This window comes from Somniosus microcephalus, chromosome 1 (assembly GCF_052327205.1).
Source record: "Somniosus microcephalus isolate GS21.2 chromosome 1, FLI_Smic_1.0, whole genome shotgun sequence".
NCBI lineage: Eukaryota > Metazoa > Chordata > Chondrichthyes > Squaliformes > Somniosidae > Somniosus > Somniosus microcephalus.
The window spans coordinates 411,800,887-411,815,228 of NC_140987.1; the positions used below are offsets into that span (position 1 = coordinate 411,800,887).

The following is a 14,342-nucleotide window of genomic DNA, read 5'->3' on the forward strand; positions in this document are numbered from 1 at the left end:
GACGGTCTTGTGGTTAAAGGCACTAAAGTCATAAAGAGCAATTCCTACACCTCCAGATCCCTGCCCGTGCTGATGTAGCTGATTTCCTCTCAGGTAGCAGTTGAGGGTCTACATATGCACTTTAATGGCCCTAACCTAGGGACAGGAAAGTGCATCTGTGTAGATGTCAGGTGAGGACAGTTTTGGGCTTGGTTGTGATGCCTCACAAGGTAGAATGGTCTGCTTACATTCACTGTTTAGGCTTACACATTAGTAAGCATAAGTTAATTCCTCAACCTAGCTTAATATGTTTTCAACAAAAATTGCTCACTTCTTTTGTGTGTGTGTGTGTGAATGAAACATGCAACGAGTGTTACAAATAGAATGGTAGTCTAGAGCAAAATTATTTTTTCCTATCCATGAGTTAGAGTGCAGCTCACCTGTGAATTTGTCCCATCTGAGTTTTAGTACAGCTGTGTAAAGAAAAATTGTATGAGGCCATAATTCATTTACTTAATTTGATTTTTTTCATTACCTCCAATTTTATTAACTCCTTCTCTGAAAGCACTAACTCTTGCTGGGCTATAGTTCCACAGGTGTCAGTTGCCTACCATTACCTCACCCACTGGCCAGTCTTCAGGCATGAGCCTAGACAGTGAGCGTCAGCAGGCTATATGGCTGCAAATGGACATCATAACCAATCCCATTCCTATCCCCACCAGGTGTTCACCCACACACACTTTCCTGCAGGAGTTACTGGATAGAAATCAGGTGTGCGAACCCTGACTGAATTTCTTCTGCTCACTAGCCTAAGGAGGCTGAAGCCAATTATATTTTCATGACTGCTGCCCCAGCTGAGATTAGATCATTTAGTACACACCCTGAATCAAACTTGGGACCTTCTGGTCCGTCTGACTCAGATACAGGCTGCTTTACTAATTGGGTCATCACGGGAGCTTATCAAGCTTGTACAGCAAGCAAAAACAGCTGTGTCGATGTTTCCTCAATGAAATTTTAGTTTGCAGAGGTGTGCTGTTCTGGCAGTACATTTTTCACAAGATCACAGCACTCAAAGAGTTAACATGGTGATCATTGTTTTGCATTCTGGAAGCAAGCAAACAGTCTGAAATGTTCCAGTGACATTTATCTGTTATCTTTCAAATGATACTTTGCATTTTTCCATTTGCCCATACTGTTAAATATTCCCATCAACCACCGCCCCCCCCTCCCCTAATGTTACCTGATATGTGACGACTAAATATTCATGGCATTCACTTTTCATACATGATTGGCAGCTGCATCCCTGCTTGCTTGGTCACTGAGTGATTAGCATGCGACGCCCGCCTCAGCTGTTGCCTCACACTGTGAGATACTGCTCACGGGGCTGTTATTCAGAAACTGGCACTCTCTCTTTCTTATCTACATACAGTGTGACGTGTAATCTCTGCCGAATGGGTTTTTGCAAGGAATTTAGTGCGAGTGAAGCACTTGAGACTGATGCTGCAATCAGCTGGAATGGAATGAATTAGAAGGGGAAGAAGAAATCTCATCTGGCATGGTGGATCTGCTGGACAATTTTAGTTCAGAGCCCAGGTTGACATCACAGAGCCTGCCAGATCCGCATCTTGAGTACTACAGTCTCCTGCATTGCACCATGACCTTGGATATACAGACCATTGTTGTATTTGCCATTATCGTAGTGTTGGTGCTGGTGAATGTAATTTTAATGTTTCTGCTCGGCACACGTTAATGGATGACTCTTGAGCTATTGGGTGACACAGCGCTTCAGAGGGACAGCTACAGCATGGCCCTGCAGTGATATGAATGACGTTGGTATATTATCTACCTAATCTTTTGTCGTGTCTTGTCTTTAATATGCCTGTAAGTCTAGTTATTTGTTGGCTGGATCTTGTGTCATTTTTTGAAAAAGAATAGAAAAGCTCTTTTGTGGCATTTTTCTAGCATTAGAAGCTGTGCTCTGTAGAAATTTCTAGCAAGCAATTATTGATGCTTTGTGTATTACTGAAGGCTTGTGTGTGTGTGTGAGTGTGTGTGCAGTTTTTGAGCAGTTGGGGCTGGAGGTTTATTAATTTTGGTATTTATGCACAAAGAAAAAAGAACAGAAATTATAGGTCGTTCCCAAGAAAGATCTTTTGTAAAACTGACAATGCCATTTGCACCGATTAATTTGCCGGTGGATCGATGACCTTTTAAACAGCATGTTTAAATGTGAAGGATAGCATGTGATTTAACAAAAAAATGTTATCTGGGAGGGAAATGATCTTTTTGGAGTTTGTTCTGTACAATATGGCAGATTTGTTTCTGTTATGAATCGGGGGTACTCTGAAATTTCAGATGCTGGCCTTGCCTCTTATGCTGAGTGGGTGTAGGGATAATGTTTCAGACCTAAAAGAGTTAATAAACCTATTGCAGATTAAGTCAAACCCTGAGGCAAACCTCATTGCAGCGTTAATCAAAATGTTTTCAATTGTTGCTATTTCTGTAAAACAACACGACACAGCTTTGCTAATCTGGCTTTAGTCGTTTTTGAAGTTGTTGGAAAAAAATTCAGACCTTATTTTGTGTCATTTCCTATGTATTTTGACTAAATTATTCTGGTAGAATTTATAATGATCTGCATTTTCCTTCAGCCATTTTTAATGTTTGAGCTGCAAATGTGATTCAACAATCCGGCAAGCTTGTATCCTCAGAAAATTAAAACATTGTTTGTTGTATTATAATATTTTAAATGGAATGAGAGGTGGCAAATTATGCACAGGCTTTTTGTAGCCCACCTCCATGCACATTTTGCCTCCCCACTACTGATGAGCACTACATACACAATTCACCTTCAGGGCTATTACTGGGGTCCCTGTGACTGAAGGGACCTGAGACGTGTTTAAAAATACCATCTAGTCAGAGCAAGGAGGAGGATCAGTCGTGATTCATTGGAGCTGTAAAGAGATGTCAAGAAGCAAAAGGCAGGCCCTCTGCCTTGCTATCCTCTAACTGAGATGAAAGATAAGAGCATCAAATTTGGGCATATGAATAGAATGTGCATGATGGTTGCCAATGAAAGAATATTTTAGCTAAGTAAATCTCATCCAATCTTGCCATAGTTACTTGCAGACTTTCCTCCTGTGTCGTGCTGGGAATTATTGCTTTGAAATTAGGTACTAATAGCATCTGTGCCCATTGTATCTAAATAAATTGTCTGGATTTTCTTAGTGTGAGCACTATTACGCCAAGATCTGATGAATTTGTTAAGGAAGGAGGAGAAGAAATTTCCCTAATTTATTCCCTCTCCATCCCCACTTTTCTCTCTTCAGAGGCAGCTCGCCCCCACACATCCTATTCCAGATTGGTGGGTGCGGCACTTGGGCTGTAAATTCCCCCCACAAGTGTTTTTAAATTAATTTTGCGATTAACCGATCGGAGGCATGACTTGACCATTGTAGCACCCATTTGCCCTTTTCCCAAAATAGGACCTCTTTTTTTCCCCTTAGAGTGTTCTGTCCAGCAGGCTGGTATAGAACTGGCAGAATTCACTTAAATGAACTAACTGAGTTTGGGACTCAAACTCGTAACCTTCTAGATGCAAGATATGAAACATTTAACCCTTTCTGGACTCGGTGAATATTTTGATTCTTTTTTTTAGAAGTTCAAAGTTTTGGAAAAAAGCAAAAACATATAAAGATAGAAATTACTGTTGGTAATATGATTGCCCAAATGCTTAATTCACTTTTATAAAAATTCTCTCTTTATTATTTTAGTGCAACTATTAACCTGTTTATTTTGAATGGACTAGTGCTTCCAATAAAATAGCAGAGAGGAATTTAATACAGCATTACAGTATTTGCATTAACAAAGAAATCAAAATTGTGAAAGAAAAAATTATTTTTCTATTTTTTTCCTGACAATTTTCTAGACACCACTCCTCCGTTCCTGATGGTGCTATCTGTTGCTAGGCTACAGTTCAATGAGCTTGATCATCTGCTAGTATCTCATGCCAGTATCCATTCTCCATGTATTTGTCCATACACGGGAATAGATTGTTTTCAGCATGGTGTTGTGAAACGGCTGCCGAATATAGAAAGCACCCAGTTTAATTTCCATTGATTTCAGTGGACATGAAAATCAGGCAGCTTCTACAATGGGTGGCTGATCCACAATGCCAGCTTTATGTTCAACCAGTATGTTGAAAATCTACCCCATTGATTCGTGGCAGGCTGTTTGACCATGAGGGCATCATTCACATATATTTACTTCTGGCAGGGGTGACTGGAAAGTGATTTTACCCTACTTAACCCAGGGATACTGATGACAACTGCAGTTCCCCATTACTGCTTCAGCTGATAGCACTTAAACCCTCCAAGATCTCTGCACTCCTCTAATTCTGGCCACTTGCATATCACCGATTTCCATCGCTCCACCATTGGCAGCCATACCTTCAGCTGCCTAGGTCCTAAGCTCTGGAATTCCCTCCCTAAACCTCTCCACCTCTCCCTCCTCCTTTAAATTACTCCTTAAAACCTACCTCTTTGACCAAGCTTATGATCGGCAGTCCTAATATTTCATTACGTGGCTCAGTGTCAAATTGTGTCTGATAACGTGCTTGTGATATGCCTTGGGCCTGCGTTTTACTATGTTAAAGGTGCTATATAAATGCAAGTTGTTGTTGTTGAAAGCATTTAATTCAACACAGACTGAGGAGGAACCTGGAACTTTCTTGATCTGGATGACGTTGCTATTCACTGTTTTAACAAACAGAGCATTTGAGGAGCTCCATTTTTGATGTTTTATGATAATAGCATCTACCCTACATTATATGAAACCATAAATACTCAGCAAGAATTTGTAGTTAAGGTGTCTTCACCATGGAGGAAACCTACAGATTTTTAAGCTATTATATTGTTTTTGATGTTTGTGATTTGCCCTTCAATGTTATTATACCCATTATGTTGGCTAAAACACAAAGTAGAAATTCATTGTCTTATTTGTTTCTGGAATGGTAGCCAATTGGGCGTATTTTATAGCCTGGGGACTACAGTTTTGACCCTGTATTTGAGACAAATTGTTTCAGAAAAACTTAAAGGATTGAGACGATACATATTTTCTAATTCTACTGTAATGTACTTTTTTTAAATGTCTAACTGCTTTTCCAGAATTTTTAATATTTGTACAGGAAACTTTGATTTATCCGGAGGTTATATGTTCGGAATACTCGATCTAACGGCAAAAATCAGAGCCGTTTTCTATAAGTTTTTTTTAGTTCTCGTTGCTTTTTTTTCCCAGTCAGGCACTGCAAGGTCTGTAGCTATAGCAACAGCTTCAGCTAGAGACGCTGGCAGCTGCAGCCGACTGTTTAGAAGCTGTTGCTAAGCAACAGTGTTTGTTGTCAGATACGGAGATGAAAACCTCCGTATGCTTCAACATTAACTTTGTATGTCCGGCAGTTTTGATAGATCGGCAACAGCTCGGTCCCATCGGTGCCGGATATCACAAAGTTTCTTGTAAGTCATACACACTTAAGAAGATCCCGTGTGAAGTATGTTGCAGCATACGTCCAATTTATTTAATGTTCTTTTATATATTTTAATAATAAGAGTAGTTACAGCTCTCTTGATGGCCCAGTAGGTAAGGGCATTACGTACTATAGCACTAAGCCATACAAAGCAGAAGGTCCCAGGATTGTTTCTTAGTTTATGGTGTGTTAACTACATTACAACAGTGACTACACATCAAAAGTAGTTCATTGGCCGTAATGCGCTTTGGGATACCCTGGGGGCGATTTTCTGATGTCGGAGGAGGCGGGTTTGGAGGCGGGAAAGGCGGGAAAATCAGATTCAAAGAGGTCGGGTTCGGAACCCACCTCCAACCCGCCTCCGTGGGATTTTGCCGGTGCCGGTTTTGGAGGTCGGGAAACGGTCCCGCCTCCAGCTGGCCATTGCGCTATTTAACATCCTTAAATGCTCGTGATTTTTCCAGCTTTTCGGTGTGATCCATGCACCTCCCAAACCATGCCAGGTAAACCTGGTGGGTTGACTCGTGGGTGGCCTCCTCACTGCTGCAAGTCTAACAAGACATCGTTTATTGCAGCAAGGATTACTTGCAGGTGCCAGACCTTGGCTTTAAAAGGTCTCTTTTATAAGGCCTTCTGAAGTCAGAGGTGCTGCAGCTTGACTCCATCAACTGTGGGACCTCCTTGGAAGACCCTCTACCCGCTTGCAATGAGCGCTTCTCCAAAGGAGGCATCTACAAGCAGCATGGGAACCATTCGTTTTCTTTCTGCATGGACCTCAGATGAGGATGAGGAGGAGAGGAGGATCTGGAGGAGGAGGAGGAGGTCAGAGCCTGGGATGCAAGGGATGAACTTATCATGGTCAGATTTGCATAGGTTGCCCAAGTTGGCACATGTCCTTTGCTCCATCCTAGGACATCATTGACAATGGGCATGACTCTCTGGCCTCCTTTCACTCAGGCCACCAACCTAACAATGCAAGTGTGGCGTTGCCCGCAATGTGGAGCTGCCTAAGGTGAAAGAACAGATGCCATAACGCCAACATTTTGGCTTCAAATCGTATTAATGCTTTCCAACAGGGATGGCATTTAATCAATACACAGAAACAGTCTCCCAATCTGCACACAGATCTGGAGGTTATATCCCTTGCCAGCTGTACCCACACAGCCTTGGTTTCTTTGGCAGGCCTCTTCCTCCGAGATGAGTGGAAGAGCACCTCCATGCTAGCTGTCACCCACTCCAACAACATTTGCAGCATCTCATCCAAGAGCCTCAGGTAGGCCCTTGCCTTGGAATTGGACATAGTGGTTTCACAAAAGATGTTGGAGGTGGTGCAGAAGATGCAGAAATGCTGTGGAATGAGCCAAGGGAGCAAGAAGCCATAAAATCAGCCTGGAAAAGTGCTGTCAACAGAGGCGAGTTTCAGTCCCAAAACATTAATTGAGCAAGGGCATCCCACTCCTCCAAAATCAAGTGGCCAATCATGGGAAAATCGCAAATTTTTGAAACCTATCATTGGAGGCGAGTTTCAAATCCACCCAAACTGAAACCCACCTCCATCTCGCCTCCAGTGGCAAAATTGCCCCCCCCCCGTGGTCATGAGAGGCGCTATATAAATGCAAGTTCTTTTTATTTTAACTGACCTCAGTTAGGGCTGTAATTGCAGCACTGAGATTAGTCTCAATGCTTTGGGGTAGACAAGGGAAATAAAATAAGCTAGGGATCCTGCTCCTGAGTGCATAAGCACCAATCAGTGAGGAGGGGTTGGAGAGTAACTGTTACCCCAGTGATAATTTTTTAGGGTACAGTGCATTCCCAATCTGAGGTCTGTCATCATCTGATGATTGCCTCAGACTGTTTTGGCTAACCAGCATGGCTCACAGTCTGCAATCCTGGCATTTGCAGCGTGGAACTTCAGGGAGAGGGTCTTGATTAACTTTTCACTTCTTTGTGACTATGGCCGCGATTTTTCCAGCACTCAGAGGGCAGGCTTGGAGGCGGGTCCGCTGTCAAAATCAAAATGATTGACAGCGGGTTGGGAGCCCGCTCCGAACCCGCCTTCATGTAAGTTTCCAAAGTGTCTGCAGACCCGACACCAAGCGGTAGGGGAGACATTTAAGATAGTTAAATGCTTGTTAACTACTATTTTGCCAGCCTTTTTCTATTTTACCACTTTTTTTAATGAGGTTTACGTCGTTCGGAGATCAAGTCAGGTAAGTAGGTCGGATTCTCTATGTCTCCCCATTGCTGTGAATGGGTGGCAGCTGCAAAAGTGGTATAAAAGCTACCATCTCACAGCTGTTCACTTTCCAATATCAGAAGCTTGAGCCTTCAGGACTTGGAAAACACTTTTGAGCTGTATGCAGTTTGGAAGTGTTTGGAGTAAACTCTCTATCCACTGTCACCTCCTTGGAGCATGCTCTCTCACCATTGACAGATCACTTCTGTCATCTCAACTTCAGCTGCCATCTATTCCAGCAACATCGGTGCCCTTGAAAAAATCTCACCTTGATCCTCTGAATCCTTCCACGACAGCCTCAACAGTAGCAGCACCAACAACAATACCAACCTTCTCCACAATTACCTGATGCTGCACAGGACACAGGTTATCAGCACCCGAAAACATTGCTGCCCGGGAGGCCAGGGATGGCCTCACGATGGCCAGGTTTACTTCACTTGACGCTGTACACCCTGGCTGCCACATGATGTGCCAGGTTTACACCACATCTCACCAGCACCATAAAGCATCCCTACAATGTCCAAGTCATTCCTTTCACACTCATCACAATTGGGGGGGTGGGGAGGATGTTATGTCTCAACATTCACTGCAACTCACTAAGACACTTTCAAAGGTGAGCACAGATCTGTCCAATAAGGCAAAGTGTTGAAAATAAAGATTTCAATGTTTGACAACACATTAACAGAAAATGTACATGAACATTGCATGAAACACCCAAGTGTCTACCCTTGTGTGTTGTTAGTTGGTATGATTGGACTAGGATGAGGGTGAGTGTGAGGGGTGGCTAGTGAGATGGCGAAGTGATAATGTAGATAGAGAGGGATGGGTGGAGGTGCAAGGTAAGTTGGAGTGAGTAAGGATGTGCAGGAGTAGGGTAGGGAAGGCAGAGTGATGAGGATGTTATGAGAGGCACAGCAGGATGAGGTTGAGTGTGGCTTTGCAGTAACGTTTCATGATCTACTGAGATCATTGAAAGGTTTCCGCCACTGCAGCCAGGGACTCCTGACGACATCCCTGCTTGTGCCCTCCTGTGCAATGTGCAACCAGACTGTGCTGGTGTCCTGGGGAGGTCTCTTCCGCCCATTGGAAGGGAAGAGAACCAACCTCCCTGCGTGCTGTGACTCTCTCCATAAGCATATGGAGGGAGTCATGCGGGAGCCTGGGTGCAGCCGTGCATCTTTGTGCAGTGCTTGTCAGTGTTTGTAGCACCTCAATGCTGCAGAACACTGACAGCACAAACGTTAAAATGAATATGGCCATGGTCCCTTTAAGGAAACTGGCTGATGATACGTCATCAAATGACGTCATCAGGCCCACTTCCTTTTAATTGGCCGGGAACCTCACAGGGTGGGTTTAACAAGCCCAATCTATATAAAATCCTTTGCACAGAGCGGCTGGAGCTGGGAGCGGGACCAGTGCCCGCCAACAAACTCTCCCGCCGCGATCCCACCTCCGATGGCAAAATCGCGGCCTATGTGTTCACTTTTTGAGAGGATGTCAGGTGCAGTTAGTAACTACCCATGCCACAAGTGACTGGCTGGCAGATCCTGTTGGTGGAAACTAGGCAAGAGGCAAGACAGGGTGGAGCTTCTCTCTCTCCCTTTATGTTGCTGTAAATAGACACAAACTTAGAGGGAATTGCACTAAAAGAAAATAAATATGTGCATGCATACAAGAGGAGTGAGCATGTCCATCCACCAGGATCATGTGGTGGGGGAGCAGAACTTGCCTGAGTGAGGCTGAATGACAAAACCATTGTGGGACAGTAGATCTTATTCTATGGTGGAAATAGATTCTGGGCCAGATCTTGCTGGAGTGGGGATTCCCTCAACATGTGCCATTCGTTAGACTTTGTTTCTGTAAACTTTAGCTCAAAATGTTTTTGCGCCGTAACTTGCTGGAACTGCAAGCTTATGACAGGGCAATGGGGCATCTAGGATCTTAGTGAACAAAGGGACCAACAGTGTATCTCCTTAACCAATGAGATTTAAGGATTGAGAAAGAAACAGAGCAACAATGGAGAAGGAGGGTGAACTATAGTGGGTGATTTAGAGTCAAATCAGGTACAGGAATAGAAATAAAAAAGGAAAAGAGATTGGATTAAGAGAGAAAAAATGAGACAGAAAGGAAAAGTAAGAAAAAAAATTAAGTATTAAATATCTGACATTTTTAAAATCTCTAACAACAATTCACTATATGCAGGAATAGATAGAACAGTTTAAATTGTTCCCTTTCTGGGCCAGGGAGGTTGATTGGCATTGTGTTAACAATTATCACGTTCTTAAAAGGGTACATATGCTATTAAGTTCCAGCACTAACTTTCTGCCGTGAATTTAATAGGCAATTAATGTGCAAATCCAATAAGTTCTTAAAAATAACAGGGAGGCTAAGGGTGAGATGCCTTTTCTGCAAAGCAAATGGCGGAGCAGCGTAAATCGACCAGCAAGTGCTGGAGAATCACAACTCAAGGCATATCTCTTAATCTCCTGAACATTCTGGCCGATTTGCGCATTAATAACAGCATGCGTCGTCAACGCGCCATTATTTTTCCAGCAAGATCCAGCCCAATGTTTCAATGTAAAGTGGGGTGAACCACAATTAGCTTGCCATTAAGTCAGGCCTGGCAATGATAGAGTAAATGGACAGTTATTACCTGACCATTGGTGACGTTGGTGTCAACAGCACTTCAAACCTAAGATTTAATGACCCGAGCTAGAATGTACATGTCTAGACAGCAGGCGAGAGCAAATTTATGCTTGACTGTGATGCTATCTGTGGCCAAAAGCCTAACAAGACTGATTCACACGTGAAGAATGAGTGAGACGCTATAGGGCCACCAGCACCCTCTCCAGCCTTAAAGAGCAGAGGGGAGAGAATTTGAAAAAAAAGACAAGCTGGCGCTGTTTAAGGAACAAAGAGGAATAACATTCAAATTAAGACATTTATGCTAGGTACACTGGTAGATAATGCATAATGAAGTGCTAAGTTCAGCCGTTTCAATTAACAATTAGAAGATTAGCATTTATGATGGTGGGAATGGGACCATCAATCTTAAATTTCTGTGTATGGGCTATGTAAATATCTACTTCAATAAAAATTACCTGCATTAATTCCTGATGTGGAGCACAGCCAGAGTTATCAACACCAGGGAAATTTAAGGGGTGAGATTTATAATCAAACGGAATGAGGCAAATCACAGACCCTTTTAAACACTTTTAGGAGTGATATACAGCATAACGTGAGAAAGATACGTTTATGACTTTTTGATAATTTTTACTTATTAACTTCATATTTTCATGCATAAGAATAACATGAAAACTGTCCCATGTGTGCTTGGTGATAACCATTGCATCCTGAACTACTTCACTTAACTTGTGGGTGCTGTCTCTCTGGTCTTTAATTGAACAATCAATTTTGAATAGATTATCTGAAATTTTCTGAAATATGAGGGGTTTTTTTAAGCCTGTTATCCACTTTGCTTCTGCGTCTTATGATAAAAAGGTATTAGTTGACAATTTCTCTCTTCTCATTAAGGTGCTGGAGACAATGCTGTCAGCCTCTGGTATCTCACTCAAGTAGCCATTCTTCATATTAAGGATTTCAATAAACTTTTATCATGGGCATAACAAGCGTCCAAATTTGTGCCATGTTCCCATCCTGGAATGCCTCTATCTGGCCACTGGTCCACCCATTATTCTGGCATAAATCCAATTTTAGGCCTGCGGTATGGGATCAAAGCCTTACAGCATCTGACATCAAATATGAACTGCTTGGTAACAAAGAAATCAAGTTTCTATTGAATAAATAGATAAATATCCGTGTGCTGAAAGTAGCAGTATTATGAGCTTTATTTATTTATTAATTAAGGATATAAGGACATTTGGCCACGCAGCACCTGTTTTTCGGGCACGAAACAGCCACCTAAGCCTCCAATATGGCAAACAGGAAGTGTGCTCTCATTACGGACCAGAAGCGCACAACTGCAATATTGGTATATAGGCAAAACAAATCGGCATCCAGGACCCATACTGAAACAGGCATTAGCCCCTTTGTATATTCGAATAATGGACCTAACGCCTGTTTGAAGCCACCTCTACAATATTAGGTTGCCCTGATTGTAGCCAGCACCAGGATGGCTGTGCCAGGAAAACCAGGTCTACAAGCGACCTGACAGGTGGTCCTTAAAGGTACCGATGCAGGCAGCAACTAACAAGGTAAGCATTTAAAATATAATTACCTGAATGTGGAGCCCACATTCAGAGCCCACACTTGGGGAAATTTTTTGGGGCATCAGCGGGCGCGTTCGGTGGTGGGGCGGGTTGGAATGTTTTTTTTGACTGCGGTTCAAGACCCCTCTGTCAACCCGCCGCCACGCACCTTTCCTAGATGTCAGGTCTGTCAGGGCTGAACAGACCCGACACGCAGTGGTGGGGGAGGCAATTCAGGTCATTATGACTTTGTTAACAGCCCATTAAGAAGTATTTTGAGCTCACCTTTACATTTTACCAGGTCGCCCACGAGGCCTACGCTGCTTGGGGATCATGTCAGGTAAGCAGGTCGGGAGTTGTGTGACCATGGAATCATATCTTTACTTGACAGCTGCAAATGTGCTATAAAAGCTCCCATCTCACAGCTGTTCACTTTCCAAGCTCAGAAGCTGTTACTTACTGCATTTGGAAGACTGATTGAGCTTTATGCAGGTTGCAAGTGTTCGGAGTAAACTCTCTATCCAGTGCCACCTCATTGGAACAACCTCTCTCACCATTGACAGATTGCTTCTGTCATCTCAACTTCACCTGCCATCTATTACATCAGTTGGTGCCCTTGAAACTATCTCACCTTGGTCCTCAGAATCCCACCATGATCAGCCACAACATCAGCAGCACCAGGCATACCAGTAGCATCAACAACAACACCAACCTTCTCCGCAATCACCTGATGCTGCACAGGACACCAGGCATCAGAACCTGACCACATTGCTGCCCGGGATGCCAGGGATCGCCTCACCATGGCCCGATTTACTTCACTTGACGTTGTACACCCTGGCTGGCACATGATGCTCCAGGTTGGCACCACTCCACACCAACAACATAAAGCATCCCTACAATGCCCAAGCCATTCCTTCCACACTCATCACCATTGCGGGGGGCACCGTTATGTCTCACCATCCACTGCAACTCACTAGGACACTTGCAAAGGTGCACACAAATTTGTACAAGAAGACAAAGTGTTGAAAATAAAAGTTTCAACCACATTAACAGAAACTTTACGTGAACATTGCATAAAACACCCAAGTACCTACCCTTGTGTGTTGTTAATTGGTATGATTGGACTAGGATGAGGGGGAGTGTGAGGGGTGTCTAGTGTGATGGGGAAGTGATAATGTAGATAGAGAGGGATGGGTGGAGGTGCAAGTTAAGTTGGTGTGAGTAATGATGTGCAGGTGTAGGGTAGGGAAGGTAGTGATGTGGATGTGATGAGTGGCACAGCAGGATGAGGTTGAGTGTGGCTTTGCAGTAACGTTTCGTGATCCACTGAGATCATTGAAAGGCTTGCTCCACTGCAGCCAGGGACTCCTGGTGACATCCCTGCTTGTGTCCTCCTGTGCAATGTGCAACCAGGTTGTGTTGGTCTCCTGGGGAGGTCTCTTCTGCCCATTGGAAGGGAAGAGAACCTCTCTGCGTGCTGTGACTCTCTCCATAAGCATATGGAGGGAGTCATGGGAGAGCCTGGGTGCAGCCCTGCACCTCTGTGCAGTGCTTGTCAGTGTTTGCAGCACCTCAATGCTGTAGAACACCGACAGCACAATTGTCAAAATCAATTTGTGCTCGGTCCCTTTAAGGAAACCGGCTGATGACGCGTCATCAAATGACATCATCAGATCACTTCCTTCAATTGGCCGGCAAACAAGCCCAATCAGGGTAAAATCATTTTGGACAGCGGGCTGGAGCCGGCAGTGAGGCCGGGACTCGCCACCGACGTCGCTTGCCATGGACCCACTGATGTAGGAGAAATCGCGGCCTCAAACAATGCGGGCTGTTGCTGGTCACCGTGCCTGGCCATTGACCCCTCTCCCGCCCCCCCATCACAACCGCTAATCTGCCCCGATCACCACTGCTTAACCCCCTGATCATCGCCACTATAATCCGCCATCTCAGCGTCTGCCCTCCCTGATCACCTGCCTCTGCCCTTCCTGATCACCACTACCCTCCCAACTTGTTTGCCCGAGGTCTAATAGCATGTGTGCCTTGGGCCTATCCATTCAAGCGCAGGGATTGTTCTAAGAATTTTTAGGAAGAGGAAAAAGGCTTGAGCCACGCCACGCTTTTTCATAGGTCAGCTATACCTATTCATCTTCTCACCATATCCCTCAAGCCCATCTCTCTTCAGAAATGCATCCAATTGATACTGTTTGTTTCAATGGCCTTCCTTAGTAAATTATTCCACAGCTCTATTATCCAACACTTAGCATCACCTCCAACAAGTGGCAATTTGCAAACCATTTCACATTGATATCTCTGGAACCAGCCAGCATTCCTCATATTAATTTATTTCCCATTTCAAATTAATATCTACCTTGTTTGCTGTTTAATTTTATAAATT

The 14,342-nt window shown here is 43.8% G+C and overlaps 1 protein-coding gene across 5 annotated transcripts in view; it reads left to right on the plus strand.

Annotated features, from left to right (window-relative positions):
- The window catches only part of arhgef9a (Cdc42 guanine nucleotide exchange factor (GEF) 9a), a 327,654-nt gene that overhangs the window by 106,296 nt on the left and 207,016 nt on the right, over positions 1-14,342 (plus strand). The window contains exon 1 of one of the 5 annotated variants that reach the window (XM_085999121.1): positions 1,720-1,808. The exons of 2 other annotated variants lie outside the window; for them this stretch is intronic. In XM_085999121.1, coding sequence (XP_085855247.1) covers positions 1,800-1,808 — 9 coding nt within the window. In that variant the 5' untranslated portion in view covers positions 1,720-1,799. Of the gene's footprint in view, positions 1-1,719; positions 1,861-14,342 lie in introns of those variants that run through there. 2 more of the 5 variants (XM_085999111.1, XM_085999104.1) reach the window with 2 other exon arrangements.